The sequence below is a fragment of the Epargyreus clarus genome, unplaced genomic scaffold, assembly GCF_041222505.1.
Source record: "Epargyreus clarus isolate Ecla_fem2 unplaced genomic scaffold, WU_Ecla_fem_2.2 ptg000008l, whole genome shotgun sequence".
NCBI lineage: Eukaryota > Metazoa > Arthropoda > Insecta > Lepidoptera > Hesperiidae > Epargyreus > Epargyreus clarus.
In genome coordinates this window covers 2746698-2766505 of record NW_027332216.1, presented here as the reverse complement: position 1 = coordinate 2766505, position 19808 = coordinate 2746698, and the positions used below count along the sequence as shown (strand labels likewise).

Genomic DNA, 19808 nt, shown 5'->3' with positions numbered 1-19808 from the left:
TTGATTTGCTTAAACTGTTTTATTGTAATATACAATTTTAAAATGTTACTGTTTCTCTTTTGTAACTCAGAAGAAACGTCTGCGCGATACGAATCACACTGTTAGAGTTTTCTAAAAGAACTTTTTCTCAAATCAAGGCACTGGGCCTCGTATTCCTCTTTGCTTAGTAACTATATGAAAAGGAAACTAGTAACAATATATTAATAAGCAATAGTATATGGTCGATTAGTAGCCCCACTTAACTCAACCTGGTTGATTTCTTTTTGCCAAATAACTAAATCGGAATCTCTAGCGGACTGAGGGTGGGGCGGAAGGGGCGATCTGCCCGGGCTCCCAATCCTGGGGGGGGCCGCAAAAACACAGTTCCTAAAAAGGTCGCCGGACTCATCACCATCATTGAAATACGTACCTATTTATAGGCGAATAAGTATTATGGGGCATTTTTAATTTTGTAAAATCAAATCAACATTTAGACTGGGAGCCTCCATCCATCCTTGCGCCTCGGGCCTCCGACGACCTTAGTCCGCCACTGATTGGAACCTTTCTCGTACGTTATAACAGTACGTATGTTTGTGTGCGTGTATAGCGGAGGGCGCGTGCACGTGGGCGGTGCCGGAGCGCGGCGGCGCGTGGTGCGGCGGCGGCGCGCGCTGGCCGCTGGCCGCCTGGTGCGCGGCGCTAAGGGCGCAGCTGTTCAGCGGCGCCTGGGAGGCCCGCCACGGTGCCGCGGGGGCCTTGCGGGAACTGCTGCGCGCGCCCGTCGCCCGCGGAGCGGCCCGACGACCTGCGCATACCGACGAACAGGTCGTTGATCACGTGTTAATTATGATTTTTGAATGAGTCCTTTAGATTTAGAAATTATTTATTAAGATATTAAATTCCTTAAGCCTTGTGACTTATTCACCTTCACATATGTTGTCACATACATGAAGTAAGGATGATGTGGTAAATAAGTAAGAATCTCCGTCTAGGATACCCATTGTCTATATAATAAGATGTATTGTAATACCCGCGATTTATACATTTGACATTTTGGAACTTATCTGATGATGCAGCCAGGATATGGATGGTAGATCTCTTACTAATTAAGCCCAAAATTGAGGGATTTACTACAACCCTTCACATAGAATCTCAAAGATAGCAGCATACAAATAATTTTAATTTAACTTATTTAAATAGCCTTTAACGTTAATGCAATAATTTTATTAAATTATTTTTATTTGTTTTTTTTTTCAGATGGAAGATGCACATCAAGAATGGTTAGAAGATTTAGCTTTAAGGTTACTTTGCGTGCTCGCCTTGGACCGTTTCGGAGATTTTGTGTCAGATCAGGTACGTGTTATTCTATAATATGACTAAAAAAATCTACAACTGTATTGCATCTAGGATAAATAATTTTTGTTAAATTAAAGTTAAAGAAATACATAGTAGTTTGCTTATTAACGTTATACTTTTAGCTAAAGGAAGTATATCTAAATATATATAACTCAAAGGTGACTGACTGACGTAGTGATCAACGCACAGCCCAAACCATTGGACGGATCAGGCTGAAATTTGGCATGCAGGTAGATGTTATGACGTCGGCATCCGCTAAGAAAGGATTTTGATCAATTCTACCCCCAAGGGGATAAAATAGGGGATGAAAATATTACTTCGTAACGCGAGCGAAGCCGCGGGCAAAATCTCGTCAGGTATATGAAGAGAGTGTCGTGTGTCCAGGTGGTGGCGCCGGTGCGCGAGACGTGCGCGCAGACGCTGGGCGTGGCGCTGGCGCGGCTGCGGGCGCCGCGCGTGCGCCTCGTGGCGCGCCAGCTGGCCGCGCTCGCCCGCCAGCCGCAGTGGGAGGCCCGCCACGGCGCGCTGCTCGCGTTCAAGTACCTGCTCGCCGCTAGGCAGGTATGCGGTACATCGTGTTTTTTAACTATATTGGTTTACTGACAGGTTTATATTGGTCTGTTGAAGGCGTTTCTTTTTGTAGTTTAATCAAAAGCTTCTCTTATCAAAATTCTACACTTAATAACTTTTAAAGTTAGAACTTCGAGTTACAATGGTAGTACAATTTAATAATTGGCCAAGTACGAGTCAAACTCGCACGCTTAAGATTCCGTACCATAGCAGTTATAGAAGTGAGAAATTGGCTATCTATTATGACTTACTACATAAAGGGAAAAACCAAAAAATACTCGTTTTTTGAAGGCGCCCCCCATTTATTTAGTTTCTGTGATACATATGATGTGACAATTTCAAGTGTCTTGATGAAAACCTGAAGCTCGATCAAATAGCCCATAACATTTTGTCGTCAGGATGTGGCGATCGAGAGCGGCGCACTAGAGGAGCTGACCGCGGGGTTAGAGGACGCGGCGGAGGACGTGTCGGGCGTGGCGGCGGGCGCGCTGGCCCCCGCGGCGGGCGCACTGGCGGCGGCGCGCGCGGGCTCGCTGCCGCGCCTGGCCGCGCGCCTGTGGCGGCTGCTGCGCGACCAGGACGAGCTCGCCGCGCCCGCGCACCAGTACATGGCGCTGCTCGCCGCGCTCATGGCGCTGCCCGCCGCGCACGCGCTGCTCGGGTCTGTTGACACACGCTACCTAGCTAACACCACTACACTTACCTAACGCTAGGCTAATAACTCACGAAGCTACTTTCGACCGCGCGTGGGAACAAAATCACAGCACTCAAAAAAATAGTAAACACTATGAATACCTTTATCTAGAACTAGGATGTATTAACAGTTGTCATTTACACACAACTTAAATTCTACAACTTTACACGTTCAAAAATCAATCTCGTGTGACAGGTCGGATGTACTTGTTTTAAATTAAAACGCGAAAATATGTTTCTTTTCAGACCTGTTGATCTAGTCGACGTGTTACCACGTTTATGGCCATATCTAGACCACTCTACCAGTTCAGTACGAAAAGCCACCTTACAAACGCTACGCACTCTGACTAGGCCTTTAGTGAACACAGAAACGCCCACAAATAACGGTGAAACTAACGGTGGTGGTGAAGACAAGACCAACGGAGAAAACGGCACAGCATCGGAGGAAAAGGACGACAGCCACTACTTGAACTGGACGCCGGAGCTATTGCAAGAGGGCATGCGGCACATATACCAACGGGTGCTGTTCGAACACGTGCACGAGATACAAGAGATCGCGTTACAGGTAACATTTTAATCCTATACCTGTCTTAAATAGGGCAAAAATGATCTTAGTATTTTTAGTGCAACAGAAAACTACAGTGACACTGTCACTTATGTAATAAATTGTACGTAGTAAAGTGTACAGCAGATATTTAGAAAAATGTAATATATTCTATGCGTACGTGTGCGAACGCATCCAGTTCGTGCGTGTGTGTGCGTTCATGCGTACGCGCACTTTCTCGAGTGTACATATATGTGTGAGTGTGCATGTATTGTAGGTAAAGTCCGCGCCAAACTGCTAGTCCGCTCCAAATATAGAAACGAGTCGCATCGCAGTAGCATATTGTAGATATTAGCAGGATGAAGAGAGTGAGGGGACCCTCCCGGCACTCGTTCGCTGCCTCTCACTCACGCATAACGCAGTTAGTGTGCCCCCTTACTTTTGTTACGGAGTATATGCTTGTAGTTGTGTTTGACCGCATTGGCTCTCTGACTGACACCTGACTTGAAGTTTGGTGCGGACTATTCCATGGAAATTTATGTGTGATGGTATAGTGGAGGTGCTTGTCTATCAGGTGTGGCGCAACATGGTGGAGCACGCGCGGCTGGGCGCGGTGCTGCTGGCGGCGTGTCCGCTGCTGGCGGCCTGGCTCTGCCTCGCCATGCAGCCCGCGCGCCTGCCCGTCGACCCCGCGCTGCTGCTGCAGAACCCACCGAAAGTAAGGTTCTAGGGTTATAGTGTGCACTGATGTTTTAACGAGTAACTACGTTGGTACCAAACCAAACCTAATAAAGATCTGTTGTTTATGTCCAGCCGATTTAGCTTCAAGACACATTTTTTTTATCTACGTAGTGGGTTGTTGTGTTATACGTTTTTAGTGATGTTGACCTCACGTATCGCAATGATACATGTATTGTTGTTTTCTTATTACACTACACATTTTTTGAATGTACACTTTTATATCGCAGTATATACTATGGAACGCAGTTGAAGGTCGTTAGAGTGCAATAGTGATTTTTGTCTTATAAAATGTATGGCATCGACCATAATTTTTGTTTTATATTTAAACGGGCGAAGTTCGGCTTCCTAGCGATTGTAAACATTGAAACATACAATATTTCACACCCAGGAGCGTCGCACGCGCACGAACTCGCAGTGTCAGGACGCGAACGCGAACGCGAGCCAGGCGGCGGAGCTGCGTGGCGCACAGAAGTGGTACGTGGGCGGCAGCGAGTCGCTGCCCTGCGCCGCGCGGGATCGCAACGTCACGCGCGCGCGATGCCTCGCCGCCGACTTGCTAGGTGAGTGATGACATTGACTAGAAAACCGAATAGACTCTTAAAATATTTTAACTATTATAACGCTCTGGACTCTTATGTGATGCGCGAACTGACCGCAAATTGTTACAAACCCCATTGGAATGGACGTGATATTTACACAGTCCTAAGAAAATATATTTGAAAAAGGATATTGTTTTATTTTATCTATCCTTCTATACTTAATATTATAAAGAGGAAAACTTTGTTTGTTTGTTTAGTTGTAATGAATAGGTTCAAAAACTACAGGACCGATTTTAAAAATTCTTTCACCATTCGAAAGCTACATTGTGTACGAGTAACATAGGCTATATTTTATATGAAATATATTTGATAAATAAATTTTGAGGCGGTACAAAGATTGCCGGGTCTGCTAGTTCTGAATATTTCTAATCTGTTGCAGGATATCTGTCATGCTATCTCGTTCAGCCAGCTCCTGGTATAGACTATAAGGCAGAAGATGAAAGTCCTATAGATTGTTATGTAAAAGTAAGTAATTTTATCAATATTGTATTTCAGTCCATGTAAATACATAATTATATGTGTATATAATTGAAAAAGTTAAATTTAATCGTAATATTCGCAATACATCATGATGTTCAAGTGTTCAAAACTTGTTAACGACTGTCAAACTTGTACAATACTTGAACCAATTAGCACCATATCGGTGAGTTTAATTAAAAACGCGTTAAGTAGAAGTGAGTTTAGGGGTGCGTCCGTCTCCGCGCTTTTTTTTATATGAAGACAGATCATTGCATAAGAGTATATTGGTCAGATGAAGGAAGTGAAGTTTGTGTTGCGCAGGTGATGGTGGTGTACCTGCGCTCGGGCAGCGCGCTGCAGCGGCTGGTGGCGGCGCTGGTGGTGGCGGCCTGGGCGCGCCACACGCTCGCCCGCGGCCTCTACCCGCGCCCCGCCCGCCAGGGCAACGGGGACTCGGTCAGTTGCTATGTTATCGTTTTTGTGTAAACTCTAATATATTTCAGATTGTCGCCTCCTGTCGTATCCTTCTTCTTATGTTTTATCATTAAAATAAATACATAACGCTTTCAACACTCATAGCCGAACTCAAATTTTAATATGATTTTTTTTTCAACAATCCTTGATTTTCATAGCTTAATAATAGTTTTTACTTTTACATAAAATACTAAACAGAGACTGTTTTTATCAAACAGAAACGTATTAAATCAAATCAAATTATTACAAGAAGTATTACATTAGTATTAGAAGTATTGCATATTACATAAAAAACATTAATCGAATTATACGTGCTTAAATTGCAGGACGCACCCGACGATATAACGAAGCTAGCGCCCCCGCTGCTAACGAACACGCTGCACGCATCTCTAGTGCAAACGCTCTACTACGACGAAGTTGCGCTCAACTGCAACAGGTAAGATGTCATTGAAATTATTCTTACTCGCTGCAAGAAATTATAACCCTGTAAAATTTAAAGCTAGACAGACATCCATTTTGAACATGTGTTTCCATAGACCTCACAACTAGGATCATTGTACAGTAATTTTCAGCTAATCCACAGGCATGTTTCGGGATCAAATCAAAGACATAAGATGAGTGTTGAAAATTAATTATTTTTTAATTAATTTTCTCGCAAAGTTATAGAATTGTAGAGTACGCGCAAAACTGCTAGTGCGCTCCTAATATAAAAACGAGTCGTGTCGCAATAGCAAATTGTAGCATATTAGCGGGACGAAAACAGCGCGGTACTCCCCCGGCACCCTCCGCTGCCCGCTCTCGCACGCGGGACATAGCGCAGTTAGTGTGCAATCACGTTACGGAGTATATGCTAACTAATCCTGCGCGTAACGTAATATGGACGTGTCTGACAGTTTTATATAATATTCCTAAACGTGTATTCTGTACTACAATGGGTCAATAACAATTACACACCATTATGTGAATAAGTATACCTAATAGTCATTATAGTCACTAATCTTTATTCTGGAAGGGAGCTCAGCAAACGCAAATCTGCCGCAAACATTATTTGCACAACAAATAAACAGACACGTCGACGAACGAAAACGAAAACTATATTTTTGTAAGTAACAAAAATGCATCAGAAACCTATTTCTCGGAAAAACTATTTTCTAAATTCCCAATAAAATGTTTTCGTAAGTTTATTTTAAAACTAACTCAGTAAACGCGCATGTTTTGTTGTTTACACTAATTTAGTTTTCAATTAACAGTCGTCTTAAAAAGCAGTGATAGCCTAGTGGTTAAGAAACTTGGCCTCTTGAATGAGGGGTCCGAGGTTCAAATCCCAGGCACGCTCCTCGGATTTTTAAAAGTTATGTTACATATTAATTACCACTAGCTTAAACCTCAGTCCTTTAAGTCGCAAGTTTCATAAACTTGCGACTTGAGAAATCTTAAATAAAAAAATTCAAAGGTATGTGAAGTCTACCAATATGCACTTGGCCAGCGCGGTGGACTATGGTCTAATCCTTCTCATTATGAGAGAAGACCCGTGCCCAGCACTGGGACAATAATGGATTGATGATGATGATGATAACATTCGTCTTACCTTTTGAGAGTTAAATTTCACGTGGGTGGGCGACGGCGTCGCGAACGTGAGTTTAGCACTCAAATATGTACTAGAAATATGAGGTAGCCAAAAGAACCAATGTGTTGACAAGGCAAAATAAATTCATTCATTAATTCATTCGACATGAGACACAATACTACAGTGATCATTCGACCAAGCAATGGATCAAACGTTATGAATACGTTCGTTATGGGGTCTGTGCAAATTTAATTGTAGGAATCTTCTATAACTATAAATAGTGCAAGGAATATAAGTGTTGTGAATCTCCAAGCTTAAGTTAATTTACAGTATAACACACGTTTTGTTTTGATGGATTTTTAATAAACCAAAAAAAAAAGATGTTTGAGAAATGCATGTACAATGTTGTCTCGCAGTATGAAACGTGTATGCCTGTCTAACTAATAAACTTGTACTAATAAAATTGTATTATTCCATGTAATAGAATACTACAAGAGGCTCGCGATCTGTTGGCTATGATGAAACACTACAAACTGCCGGTGGACGGCGAAGAGTTCAACAACATACTGAGGCTAGAACAAGTGAGTATACATGAACAGTATTTATAACTATACATATATTACTTTGTTATGAATTGTGTGTCATGTGTGTCATAGTAAAATGACATTATAATTCAGATCATGATAATTACGTAGACATGGTCTCCTTTTTAAATGATGATCTGCAGAAATGAATTGTTACAGTTTCGTGTGTTTGTGGTGCATGTTAGTCATGCTAGTGAGTTTGCGCGTACGCGTGTACGAGTACGTACCTACGCATGCATGTTATTCTGAATGTCTGAATTACATGCTGACATGTATGCACTCGTTAAAAGCATATGAATAAAATATTGTTTATTTTTTTTAAATATTTTTGTTACTTTTTTTTATAATATAGTAGTAGCAGATGAGCATGCATTCCTGATGGTAAGTGGTTGCTACCGCCCAAGATCATCTGTAATCAACCCCAGATATGATTAGATTTTTACTGGAGGTCGGTTACAGATGCGCCGCTACTTCTGAGGACTAAGCTGGAACGTCTCGGATAAGTATATCTCCCTTACCACACCCTTCAAATCAGAACACAGCAGTGCTTAACACTGCCTTTATGAGGTAGAAATAGGTGTTGCGGCGGAGCCGCCGGAGTCTAACCCAGACTTAGTATTTATTTCACATCACAATATTTTGTAACTGTATAACAGTAATATTTAACGTTCGTTACCGGCTTGCAGGTGGTGCACATGACGAAGGTGACGCAGGCGATGGTGGCGGGCATGAAGCAGCACAAGCGCGCGGCGCAGTCGCTGGAGGAGCGCCGCCGCGCGCTGCACGCCGCCGTCAGCCAGTGCGCGCTCGACCAGGCCACGCTCAACGTCTCGTTAGTATTACTATATAGCGTTTTGACTAGTACGTATAAAGCTAAACGTTTGATTGCGTCCTAACATATACTTACATATGCCCTGATGCAATGGCGGACTAAGGTCGTCGGAAGCTCGGGGCAAACCGCCCCTTCGACTCCTATTCATAATATTGTATCTTCGACTGTATTACGATTATATAAACATTTTAATTAAGTATTTTCGATCATATAATAATACGAAATTCATATAATTTTATTTTATTATTGTTATATACACTAAATCCCATATCCACCCTACATAAGATTTGTAATTGTGTAAATGTACCCTTATTGAAAATAGGTTCCATTAACTAGAAGACGAATTGCCTTCTGTCTTATACTGTAATGCATAACTATAACCGTGTAGAGTTAAACCTCAAAGGCAATATCACAGACAAGGATATGTGTATTGAATATAGGGTTGATATATGTTTTAAACTTTACTTGAAATGTCTTATGTTACAGAGTCCAAGCGGCCCTAGGCGGCGCGTGTGCGAACCTACACTCGTTACCCGAGCGGCTGAACCCCGTGATCCGGCCGCTGATGGAGAGCATCAAGAAGGAGTGCTCGGAGGAGCTGCAGGCGCACTCCGCCGACACGCTCGCCACACTCCTCGCGCAACTCGTCACTCGGGACCCATGTCCGAATAACAAGGTGTTGGTCAATCTGAAGGCGTTTCTCAGGTCAGTTTATGTGTTTTTTAATTCAGTACATTTTTAACTTTATTCCTATATGGAGTGAAAGATTCGAATTAATTTGTAATAGATGGACTTCATATTCTGTATCTATTTTATAGTATTATGTAGTAAATGTCCAACGTTTTCATCATGACGATGATGATGATGATGTAGTAAATGTCTGTAAAGTTTTCACCTGATGGTAAATGCTCACTGTCGATCTTAGACATATGTAATTAATTAGAATTAGAATGAGGGTTTTACCTGATGACCACCACAGATTCGTTGTCACACTTGACAATTGAAATGGTCGCTCTATATTTTAATTCAGCTGGATCTCACACCCCTCCACTGAAACACAAGAACTACTTCATAATGGAATAATAGTACTCTCCAGTCTAATAGGTATAGTCCATGCAAAACTTCTATTCCGCCCCGAGGTTGTTGCGCGCAGGTTTAGTTAGCATATACTCCGTAACGTAAGGGCATGCTAACGCAGCTATGTGCCTGTGGGCGAGAGCGGACAGTGGACAGGTGTCGGGGGAGTCTTGGGCTGTCTCCGTCCCGCTAATATCTGCAATTTGCTATTGCGACGTGACTCGTTTCCATATTCGGAGCGGACTAGCAGTTTGGCGCGGACTATACTGGTTTTCCTATCTTTCGAATATAATTCCTCATCTGTATCGACACTTATGTTTGGCACGTGTTTGTACCAGATGCGACCCGGAGCACACCCCGCGCGCGTCGTTGGAGAGCAACGAGGACGCGGACTCGGGCAGCGGCGACAGCGGCCCAGAGGGCAACACCACATACATCACCGGACAGACGCCGCCGCGTGAGTGATATGTAGTGTTGATCTCGGAGGCGTGATGGATGAAATGTTAATGTTCAGTGGTTAATTGAACGAACGGCGTGGCGGAACGGTTATCATACGAGGCTGACACGCAGAGGGTTCAGGGTTCGATGCCCGGTTCAAACATATAACACAATGATAAATATAGAATTCGTACGGTGGAACTATAAGTGTAGAAAGCGTTATTTGTTATTAAAGTTTTTTTCTTATCAACGTTTGAAAGTCCTTAAATTTAACGGTATAAACCTGTCTTGCTTTGTGCTAATTACACCAATGTTATCTGGTCTCCAGTGGACAAGCACAAGGGTATCCTGACGCTGGTGGCGGCGCAGCGCTCGGCCGAGCGCGTGGTGCCGAAGCGCGGCCGCCCGCCCGCCGCCGCCTCCGCCGCGGCCGCCGCCAGCGCCGCGGGGCAGGACCTGCCGCTGGATCAGCTGTTCCCGCAGGAGGATGAGGTAGGAACATACTTTTCTTTTACTTTAATGAAGGGATTATACTACTCGAGGTTCAAATCCGGAGGTACTAACATCACTTTCAATATTTGACGTGTTTCTGTTTTTTGATTAGAAACGGTGTGGTCTGCAGTAGCTCCAGCTCCACATGTACCATTAGGTTAAGTTTGACATTGTAAAAAAGATTTCTTAATTAAAAGATGTGTGTTATGGAGTTTCTTTCGCCACTTCTTCTCCATAACGAAACACCTTGTGAAGTGGCGGTAGTTGTATTGACATTCAAAAAGTTCTCTGTAAAGAACTTATTTGGAAATGTGTGGTAAGAGAAAGACACGACTATAGATTTGATTAGTACTTTCGAATACAATTCACACAACTCATAAAGTCAATTTACCAATATTTGAGAAATTAATAATACATAAATCTAATTTACCTATTCCTTAACTTAATTTACGGTCACTTACGTTATATGTATTAACTTTTGAATGTAATGAACAGGCTCGTAAACTGCTGAGGATACAGCGCCGTGGCGCCATGATGGCGTTGACTAGCCTAACGAAGTACTTCGGTAATGAGCTGCCTGAAAAGCTACCCAAGTTGTGGGAGTTCATCACGGAGCCTTTCGCGAAAGTTATGACTGATAGCGGTGAGTTGAGTTCGAACATAAAATGGTGCTTTTTTCATTTTCAAGTCATTTACGAAATCATGTCAATTTTGATTCGATTATGAATATGTTGATGAAAATGAGGTAACGGTAAATTTAATATTGACGGGGTTTATGCTGGCATGTTAGAACAAATGATAGAAAAATAAAATACTAAGGGAATTTAACTGCAAAATTGGGAAGTTTTAAATAATCTAGAATAGTTTATGCTTAAAATAATAAATCAAAACCCAAAGTAATGTTCCTTATTAGAGTAAATAATGTATTTCTAAGTGGTGATTTTTGACGTGAACAGAGCTAGAAAACCAAGAATCGGAAGCGGCGGACGAGCTGATCTCCCGCTTGCAGGTGGTGGAGGCGGTGTGCGGCCACGTGGGCGCGGCGCTGTGGCCGCGGCTGGCGCGGGGCGCGCGCGCCTGCGTGGCGCTCACTCGCGCCGCGCACACCGCCGTGCGGCACATGGCCGCGCGCTGCCTCGCCGCCATGGCTGCAAGAGATCCCCACGCCATCATGCAGATCGTTGTGGACGAGGTGATTGTTGGGATTTGGTTTTGGGTTGTTTGAGATATTTCTTATTTATCCATAATCATCGGCTAGTTTTAAGGTTTTTCGAAATGTTGTACTGTGTTGTTATATATGGTTAAAATAAAAGTTTTATACAATTTGAATAAGAAAATGTGCTTTTTTTCTTGTTTCGGTTTTCAAATGATGGCAAACATTGAATAAAATGAACTACGTAAGAGACAATGATGTCACCGGTGCGTTATTTTTGAAACCTAGTGGGTTTTAGTGAGTAAATATCTTACATAACCTGGCCTTTCTTATGAATGGTCCAGTATCTTTACAAAGATTTCCCCCGGAAACAAAAAAAAGTTTCAATGATGCTTTAAAATATAATTATCTTGTTTGGTCCGCAGCTGATTGCGGCGCTGAGTGATTTGCGCAGCGAGCGAGTGCGGTGCGGCGCGGCGGAGGCCATCGCGCGTGTGGTGGACGCGCTGCAGCTGCAGCTCGTGCCCTATATCGTACTGCTCGTGGTGCCGCTGCTCGGTGCGTACCCCCTGAGTCCCCGCAGTGTGTGCGGTGCGGTGCGGTGCGGCGCGGCAGAGGACATCGCGTCTATTATAATTTAAAAGTTGCACGTTATTGTACTCGTAAATATTTAACATAAATATAATATCGTTCGGAGATTGTCGGAGAATTCACATTTTGTTTTAAGTCTGAATCACAAACGTCAGAATAACCGAATGAATAATTATTACAACAATGATGGACCATTTACATAGTCTTAGCAACAATAGCTATAAATCTGACATTACGACATCTATGATAGTAAGTAATATTTTTTTTTACTAGGTTATGTTTCTCTTGCAGAATTTTCATTTTTGAGGAGAAAGAACACATGTTGTCGAATAAACAGATAAACCTTACTAACTTCTATAAAAAAACTGTCCCACAAATTATACAACGTGTATATTCAGTGTATAACGTTAACGTTTTGTATTTGCAGGTCGCATGAGCGACCCGGCGCCGGCGGTGCGTCAGATGTGCACGCGCAGCTTCGCGTCGCTCGTGCAGCTGATGCCGCTGGACGGCGCCGCGCCCGACGCGCCCGCTCTAGCGCCCGCGCTGCGCGAGCGACGCCGCCGCGACAGGCGCTTCCTCGACCAGCTGTTCAACCCTAAATCCATCGCGGACTATAAGATACCGGTGCCGGTGTCGGCGGAGCTGCGCTCGTACCAACAGGTCGGTCTACGGCATCCACTAGCGTATTGTGTATTAAATGTTTTCTGTGAGACTTTAATTTATTATGGAGCTATTAAACAATTTCTTTAAGACTAATTTATTATTATAAGATTATATTTTTTCTAAGTTAGTGCGTTTAAACATAAATAAAAATAGTTTTTAAATCAAGATGATTTACTGTTTAACACACTATGTATGTACACGAATTTTTATTGTGTTTCTAATAACATTTTGATTTTGATTGCCTCGCTAAATGTATTCCAGCTTTATTTAAGCTTTTGTTATTTCTACATACAGCAAATAAATAAAATAAATGAAAATTCAAATGATAATTCCAAGTTTATTTTTCATTACAAAAAATGAAGCAGGAAAGAATGTTGACAAATTTTTCCGCGAAATATTTCGTAAGTCTTAAAGATATACGATCAGCTATATATTAAAAACTTAATTGCAATAGTAAATAATATTTATTAAGCTTACATTATATTATGAGGTGGAGCTACGTTAAAAATGACAGTAATATAGTTACTAATAAGCGTGTAACATGTGCGCAGGCGGGCGTGAACTGGCTGCGTTTCCTGTACGAGTACCAGCTGCACGGCGTGCTGTGCGACGACATGGGGCTCGGCAAGACGCTGCAGTCGATCGTGGTGGTGGCCGGCTCGCACGCGGAGCGCGCCGCCGCCGCCGCGCCGCCGCTGCCCTCGCTCGTCGTGTGCCCGCCCACACTCACCGGTATGTGACGCGAATAATTGGTCGAGTAGTGCCGAATAGTGACGAGAATGTAAAGGCATAATCTTTCGATCTGCGCGGAGTAATCTACGTTCCGTGTAAAACACATGAACGTCGTGGTGAGTACCAACTACATACGAGCCGGTAGGAAGGCACATAGATGATTTGCCTTCCTACCGTGCTGATGTCGTGCTGATGCCTCTGTGCTCGGCGTGTGTCTGAAGTTGGCGTGAATATGGCATTATTTTATACATTTTATAATCCAAAGGCTGAAACTAAGTATTAAAAAAAACAAGATAAATACTTAACCTGAATGGATTCTAATTTAATGTATTGCACTTACACATACATTTTTGAACCAATCAACATATAGTCTACTTATTTTTTGATCAAAATAAAAATTGCGATTATTATTGTAACAAAGAAATATTAAAATATCACTTCTATATATTTACAGGGCACTGGGTGTTCGAAGTGAACAAATTCATCCCATCAAAATACCTGAAACCGTTGCAATACGTCGGGCCGCCGGTCGAGCGCGAGCGCCTCCGCACTCACGTGAAGTACTACAACGTGATCGTGGCCTCGTACGACATCGTGCGGAAGGACATCGACTTCTTCAGTACCATCAAATGGAACTACTGCATCCTGGACGAGGGGCACGTGATCAAGAACGGCAAGACGAAGGCGTTCAAGGCGATCAAGCAGCTGATTGCCAATCATCGGTTGATACTTTCCGGTACGCCTATACAGGTGGGTTTAGTTTTCTCATGTGATGACAACTTTGCTTAGATAAAATTTAGCAATTAAAACTTCTATTTAAATATAAATCTAACTCTAGTTTATTTGAAACTAGTTTTGTTACGTGACTATATTGTTAGTTAATTGAAATGTTTGTACAACTTGTTTTATATAAAACAATTATAGTCGACCCCATACAATTTGAGTTTTGAATAACACATTCGTTGGGAAAATCAATTTTAACGAGTCTTTCAATTGCCTTCTTATCCGATTGGTAACTTTAATTTTTTTGATATTATTTTGCTACAACTACATGGACTGCCAACTGAGGCGACTATTACCAAACTATCGAGACATTAGTGTTATTACCACTCTCACTATATTCCAGAACAACGTGCTGGAGCTGTGGTCGCTGTTCGACTTCCTGATGCCGGGGCTGCTGGGCACGGAGCGGCAGTTCACGGCGCGCTACTCGCGGCCCATCCTCGCCGCGCGCGACCCCAAGGCCACGCCGCACCAGCTGCAGGCCGGCGCGCTCGCCTGCGAGGCTCTGCATCGCCAGGTACCGCACCGGCTGCACTATATCACCACTCGCACGTCATACCAGTACGACGTGCTGGAGCTGTGGCCGCTGTTAATCTTCCTATTGCCGACGCCTAACCTAACCTGAGGTGTTCGTGGTGTGGTGATTACAAACTTTTCTTTTAGTGAAGTTGTTGCGATGATGACTATTGGCCCTAAAATATCACTGAAATTTTGAAAACATATCCTTTTGTGATGATATGTTGGTTTTAAAATCATACAATATCAATTGAGTCTTCTTACGACATTTCATTTGATAACACTAAATTAAAAAGTGTTTTGTACTAATAACCTAAGATAAATTTAATTAATTTTAATTTTTACATTTTTAATTTTAACGGTAGATTCAGTTGTCTATTTGCTGTAAAAGATTTTCTATACGTTCATCCTTTAAATTTGTTCAAAAATGAATCCTTACTTTATCCGAATCAAGATTAATTAATATTTTTTTATTCTTACGGCAATGGTCGTAAATCCTTGATCCGCGCACATTCTAAAGACCTCCTAATGTCCAGGTGTTGCCGTTCCTCCTGCGTCGCGTGAAGGAGGACGTGCTTCGCGAGCTGCCGCCGAAGATCACGCAGGACTACTACTGCGAGCTGAGCCCGCTGCAGCGCCGCCTCTACGAGCACTTCTCGCGCGACCACATGCCGCACGACCGCACGCACGTCTTCCAGGTGACCACATTGCTGCAAGTGTTCCTAGTGAACTGGCTGGACATAAAAACGAGTATAGTTTTCCTAAAGACATCTAATCTTAAGTGGTTGATGTCACCTTGTTCATTTATCCGTCTGTCTCTACTAAGATTTACAAATAAAGCATTGTTATTTTTGAATCGAAAGCAATAGCAAATAAGTCGGTCGTTAAAGGTTAAGATTGTAGTTAGTAACAACATATTTGAAAGCTCATCACAGACGTGCCACTTTTAAACACTACCTTCTTTTTTTGTTTACGAGGGGGAAACCTTCAAACCACACTAACGTTAAGTTTACCTTCAAACTAAAATTCTACGTTGAAACACAAGTTAAAATAAGTTGAATTATATAGGAATTAAAATAATAATTCAATGCATAAATTATATAGTATCATCAAAACTAGCGTAATTCATAAAACATTTTTCTTTTTTTTTTATGATAATACCATTTTAAATAAATCGTCATTTTTGACGTTCTCAGGCGCTGCACTACCTGCAGAACGTGTGCAACCACCCGAAGCTGGTGCTGACGGCGGAGCACCCCGAGGCGGAGCGCGTGGCGCGCCAGCTGGCCGCGCAGCGCTCCACGCTCGACGACATCGACCACTCCGCGAAGCTGCCCGCGCTCAAGTACGACAAACTATGTGTTATTTTTGTACATTTTGTTACTTATAAGAATTTTAATTTTTGTTATAAGAATTTTAAATTATTTTTATTAAAAATAGTGTTCTATTGGATATTTTTATTGGATATTGGGAAAAAGACAATAACATTCGTAGTATGACGCTAGGATTTCTTACGTCGTGGGTGCTTTGGTCATACATATCCTAAAAGTAGAATGTCATTCCGAGCTTAGAATTAAACCGAAATTCCTTCTGCGAACTTATGGACTGTACACGTCGGCTTTAATAATTTACACAATTTTTGTAATCCTAAGAAATAACTTTGTACTTACAGGCAACTACTGCTGGACTGCGGCATCGGCACGACGACAACGGACGCGGAGGCGACGGGCGCGGCGGTGGTGTCGCAGCACCGCGCGCTCGTGTTCTGCCAGCTGAAGAAGATGCTGGACATCGTGGAGCGCGACCTGCTGCAGCGGCACCTGCCCGGCGTCGCCTACCTGCGGCTCGACGGCGCCGTGCCGCCGCAGCAGCGCCACGCCATCGTCACCAGGTTCAACACGGACGTCACTATCGACCTGCTGCTGCTCACCACCGCGGTGAGTAACGACCAACACTGTTCATTATAAAAACATATTTGTCCCATTGCTGGGCTCGGATATCCTTTAAAAAGAAGAATGGGTTAATTCCTCATAGATTATACAACAGGAAATCACTGAATATAGCGACATTAAATTCGTTAGCAAAAGTTTCTGGCTATTAAAATTAATTAATTTTGCTTGTAGCGATTAGTGTGTGCTACTATTTTTATATTCCACTACAGTGTCAGTGATTAACTCACAGAATAAAATTGGTTAGGCCATGATTCACTACGTTGACCAAGTGCGAGTCGGTAGACTACTACACACACCTTTGATATGGCACAGAGCAGATTAAATTACGAGGTCTTCCTTGAAATGAATGTGTATTAGGTATACTAAAATTATGATGCTCAGCGTCAAAGGTCATCGTTAAAATCATATACGGTATACTTCGCAGGTGGGCGGTCTCGGTCTGAACCTGACGGGCGCGGACACGGTGATCTTCGTGGAGCACGACTGGAACCCGATGAAAGACCTGCAGGCGATGGACCGCGCGCACCGCATCGGACAGAAGCGAGTCGTCAACGTGTACCGGCTGATCACGCGGGACACGCTCGAGGAAAAGATTATGGGGTGAGTACATTGCTATATCAATAATTGTGACAATTTCTAAGTGCCACCGTAGGTCTATACAAAATATATTTTATTTCAGTAAACATCACAGTATTATGGCATTTCCTGAAAAGTGTACCAAATGATTTAATAGAAGTATTATAGAAGATAAGTAGTAGAAGTTTGTTTTAATTAAAATTTTATAAAACCTACATTTGGGTTTAAAAACGAATTATAACTTATTCATTTTAATATTTCCATGTGACCGACATACTATTTGTCTCTTGATCGTAAAGACATAAATAAATAGACATGAAATGGCAAATGAAATGTAAGTTTGTTTCAAGGAAAAGGTGGATGAGGATATCGACAATCTTTCAGCATCCTTACTTTCCATAAAATAAATTTAAACAAATCTTACTACAAATAATAAAAAAAATCATAAACACCTGTGCTGTAGATGTAAATATACATAGCCAATATGTACACTTTTTACCAAACTGTTCCAGTCATTAGGGCTATATATTTATCACAAAACTTGTCAATTACAGGTTACAAAAATTCAAGTTAATGACAGCAAACACGGTGATAAGCAGCGAGAACGCGGCGATGGAGACGATGGGTACAGACCAGCTGCTCGACCTGTTCCAGCTGTCGGGCGGCCCCGCCCCCGGTTCCGCCCCCGGCGCGGGACCCGCCCCCGCCGCCTCCAAGTCGCTGCTGGAGACGCTACCAGAGCTATGGGATGACAAGCAGTACGAGGAGGAATATGACATGTCAAACTTTATCAAGAGCTTGAACAATATTAAGGAGTAGTATACTCTAAAGGAAAGTCGGTAACAACGTTAAATCCATATTCGTATTTTGTTTTAAGAAAAGATCATAGACCAATAGCTAAATATATTTCTAATTGGTAACAATGTTCAATTCTTAAAGTAATCCCGATTGTTTTAGGAAAGCGCGCCTTAAACGTGATTTCCAATATTCGTAAGCATGGGGTTTTCAGCTTTTTTACATTTTAGGCTTTCGATAGACGCGGCCAGGCACGTATAATAGGTTTATTCCGTAAAATCGTGTCTAAATGTTTCGTAGCAAAAGTTACTTAGTATATCCGTTTTGGCATTGAAAAGTTTAAAAATTGAGTTATTTGTTATATGTGTACAATTTCCATTATAGCATGAAGTAATTTTAGGCGATTGCAAGTTGCATGATGGGTTCATACTGCCATAGCATATTTTCTTTTCGTAAGCAAAGCCTACTTTGTCTGAAATCATTTTGTTGCTCATAATACCGAGCTGATGACTGCAGTTATGAATGTCTCGACAAAAATATATTAATGTCTCGACGTATTAGAAATGTAGTTTATTTTTTACAATTAATAGAATATTGTTTACAGATTGATTTGTAAAAAAATAGTTTAGAATTAAATTCATTTGGGCTAGGTTTATGTATATCAAACATTTAGTTATGACTTTTCTCATATTGAGTGTATTATTTCCATATCGAGCAACTATTTTATTCATTTTATTATCCCAAAATATCTTTATTTAAATTAACTTATACTTTCGTTGAGTTTAAACATTAATTGCAATATGTTATAATTATATTTATTACTAGATTTATGCAAGAAAAAAATCTATTGGTATTTGTTGTTGACTAACAATGAATAAAGGTCAATTCTACAAGCGCTTTAAACAATAAGCATTTGAAATGTAAAAATCACCATTTTGATCATCCAATTTTAAAGTAGTTTATACAGAATGTTGATAGAAATCACTTATAAAGATTAGAAAACTTATTTCACGTGTGTTTTCTGTATTTAACGAGACTTTCCGTATCATCTGATACTTGGCGTACGACACAACGAAGTAACAATAATATAATTATAATCAATTATAAAAGTAATGTTAATTTTGCTTTACAATCACGTAGTACTAAAATTTTCGAAAATGGTATTTTACAGTCTGTTATAACGTATATATTGTTAGCATGAAATATTTAGCGAAAAAGCACTTTTACAATAAAAACACGTCAATTTCGTAGAAAGCAGATTAGAAAATTGTTATAAAAATAGCGTATTTATAGGTGTACGTAGGTGTTTCAAAGTTAAACTTTAGCTAAATTATTATCACTTTACAAAGCAAAAAAATATTTTCTTAAATACGGCGGGTATAAATACGTATAACGTGTTTTTTTCTACTTATACTTTAATATGTTGATTTTAAACTAGATATTTGTAAAAATGTTCGTAAGCTATAATTTTGTTTAATTTACAATCTACATTATAAATTTACAATTAACCAGCGAATAGCTTACATTGATTTAAATTGATTTTTATATTTCCTCTGATATAGAAATTGGACGTATAATCGTTAAGTGAAACGGCGAGTATGCTGCTTATGTAAAATAGAATTAGTAGAGGATTTAAATG

At 41.5% G+C, this 19808-nt stretch overlaps 1 protein-coding gene across 1 annotated transcript in view; it reads left to right on the top strand.

Annotated features, from left to right (window-relative positions):
* Hel89B (histone acetyltransferase 1) overlaps nucleotides 1-19455 on the top strand; it is a 39849-nt gene extending 20394 nt beyond the window's left edge. The window contains exons 8-34 of the mRNA XM_073075604.1: nucleotides 587-804; nucleotides 1237-1332; nucleotides 1720-1896; nucleotides 2304-2566; nucleotides 2845-3163; nucleotides 3717-3860; nucleotides 4272-4443; nucleotides 4862-4947; nucleotides 5263-5397; nucleotides 5742-5851; nucleotides 7467-7563; nucleotides 8253-8398; nucleotides 8885-9103; nucleotides 9814-9932; nucleotides 10242-10405; nucleotides 10901-11048; nucleotides 11362-11597; nucleotides 11984-12116; nucleotides 12577-12812; nucleotides 13367-13547; nucleotides 14002-14297; nucleotides 14674-14847; nucleotides 15383-15544; nucleotides 16043-16191; nucleotides 16519-16783; nucleotides 17223-17398; nucleotides 17929-19455. Of these exons, the coding sequence (XP_072931705.1) occupies nucleotides 587-804; nucleotides 1237-1332; nucleotides 1720-1896; nucleotides 2304-2566; nucleotides 2845-3163; nucleotides 3717-3860; nucleotides 4272-4443; nucleotides 4862-4947; nucleotides 5263-5397; nucleotides 5742-5851; nucleotides 7467-7563; nucleotides 8253-8398; nucleotides 8885-9103; nucleotides 9814-9932; nucleotides 10242-10405; nucleotides 10901-11048; nucleotides 11362-11597; nucleotides 11984-12116; nucleotides 12577-12812; nucleotides 13367-13547; nucleotides 14002-14297; nucleotides 14674-14847; nucleotides 15383-15544; nucleotides 16043-16191; nucleotides 16519-16783; nucleotides 17223-17398; nucleotides 17929-18193 (4886 nt within the window). The 3' untranslated portion in view covers nucleotides 18194-19455. The remainder of the gene's footprint in view (nucleotides 1-586; nucleotides 805-1236; nucleotides 1333-1719; nucleotides 1897-2303; nucleotides 2567-2844; nucleotides 3164-3716; nucleotides 3861-4271; nucleotides 4444-4861; nucleotides 4948-5262; nucleotides 5398-5741; nucleotides 5852-7466; nucleotides 7564-8252; nucleotides 8399-8884; nucleotides 9104-9813; nucleotides 9933-10241; nucleotides 10406-10900; nucleotides 11049-11361; nucleotides 11598-11983; nucleotides 12117-12576; nucleotides 12813-13366; nucleotides 13548-14001; nucleotides 14298-14673; nucleotides 14848-15382; nucleotides 15545-16042; nucleotides 16192-16518; nucleotides 16784-17222; nucleotides 17399-17928) is intronic.
* Nucleotides 19456-19808: the final 353 nt, after the last annotated feature.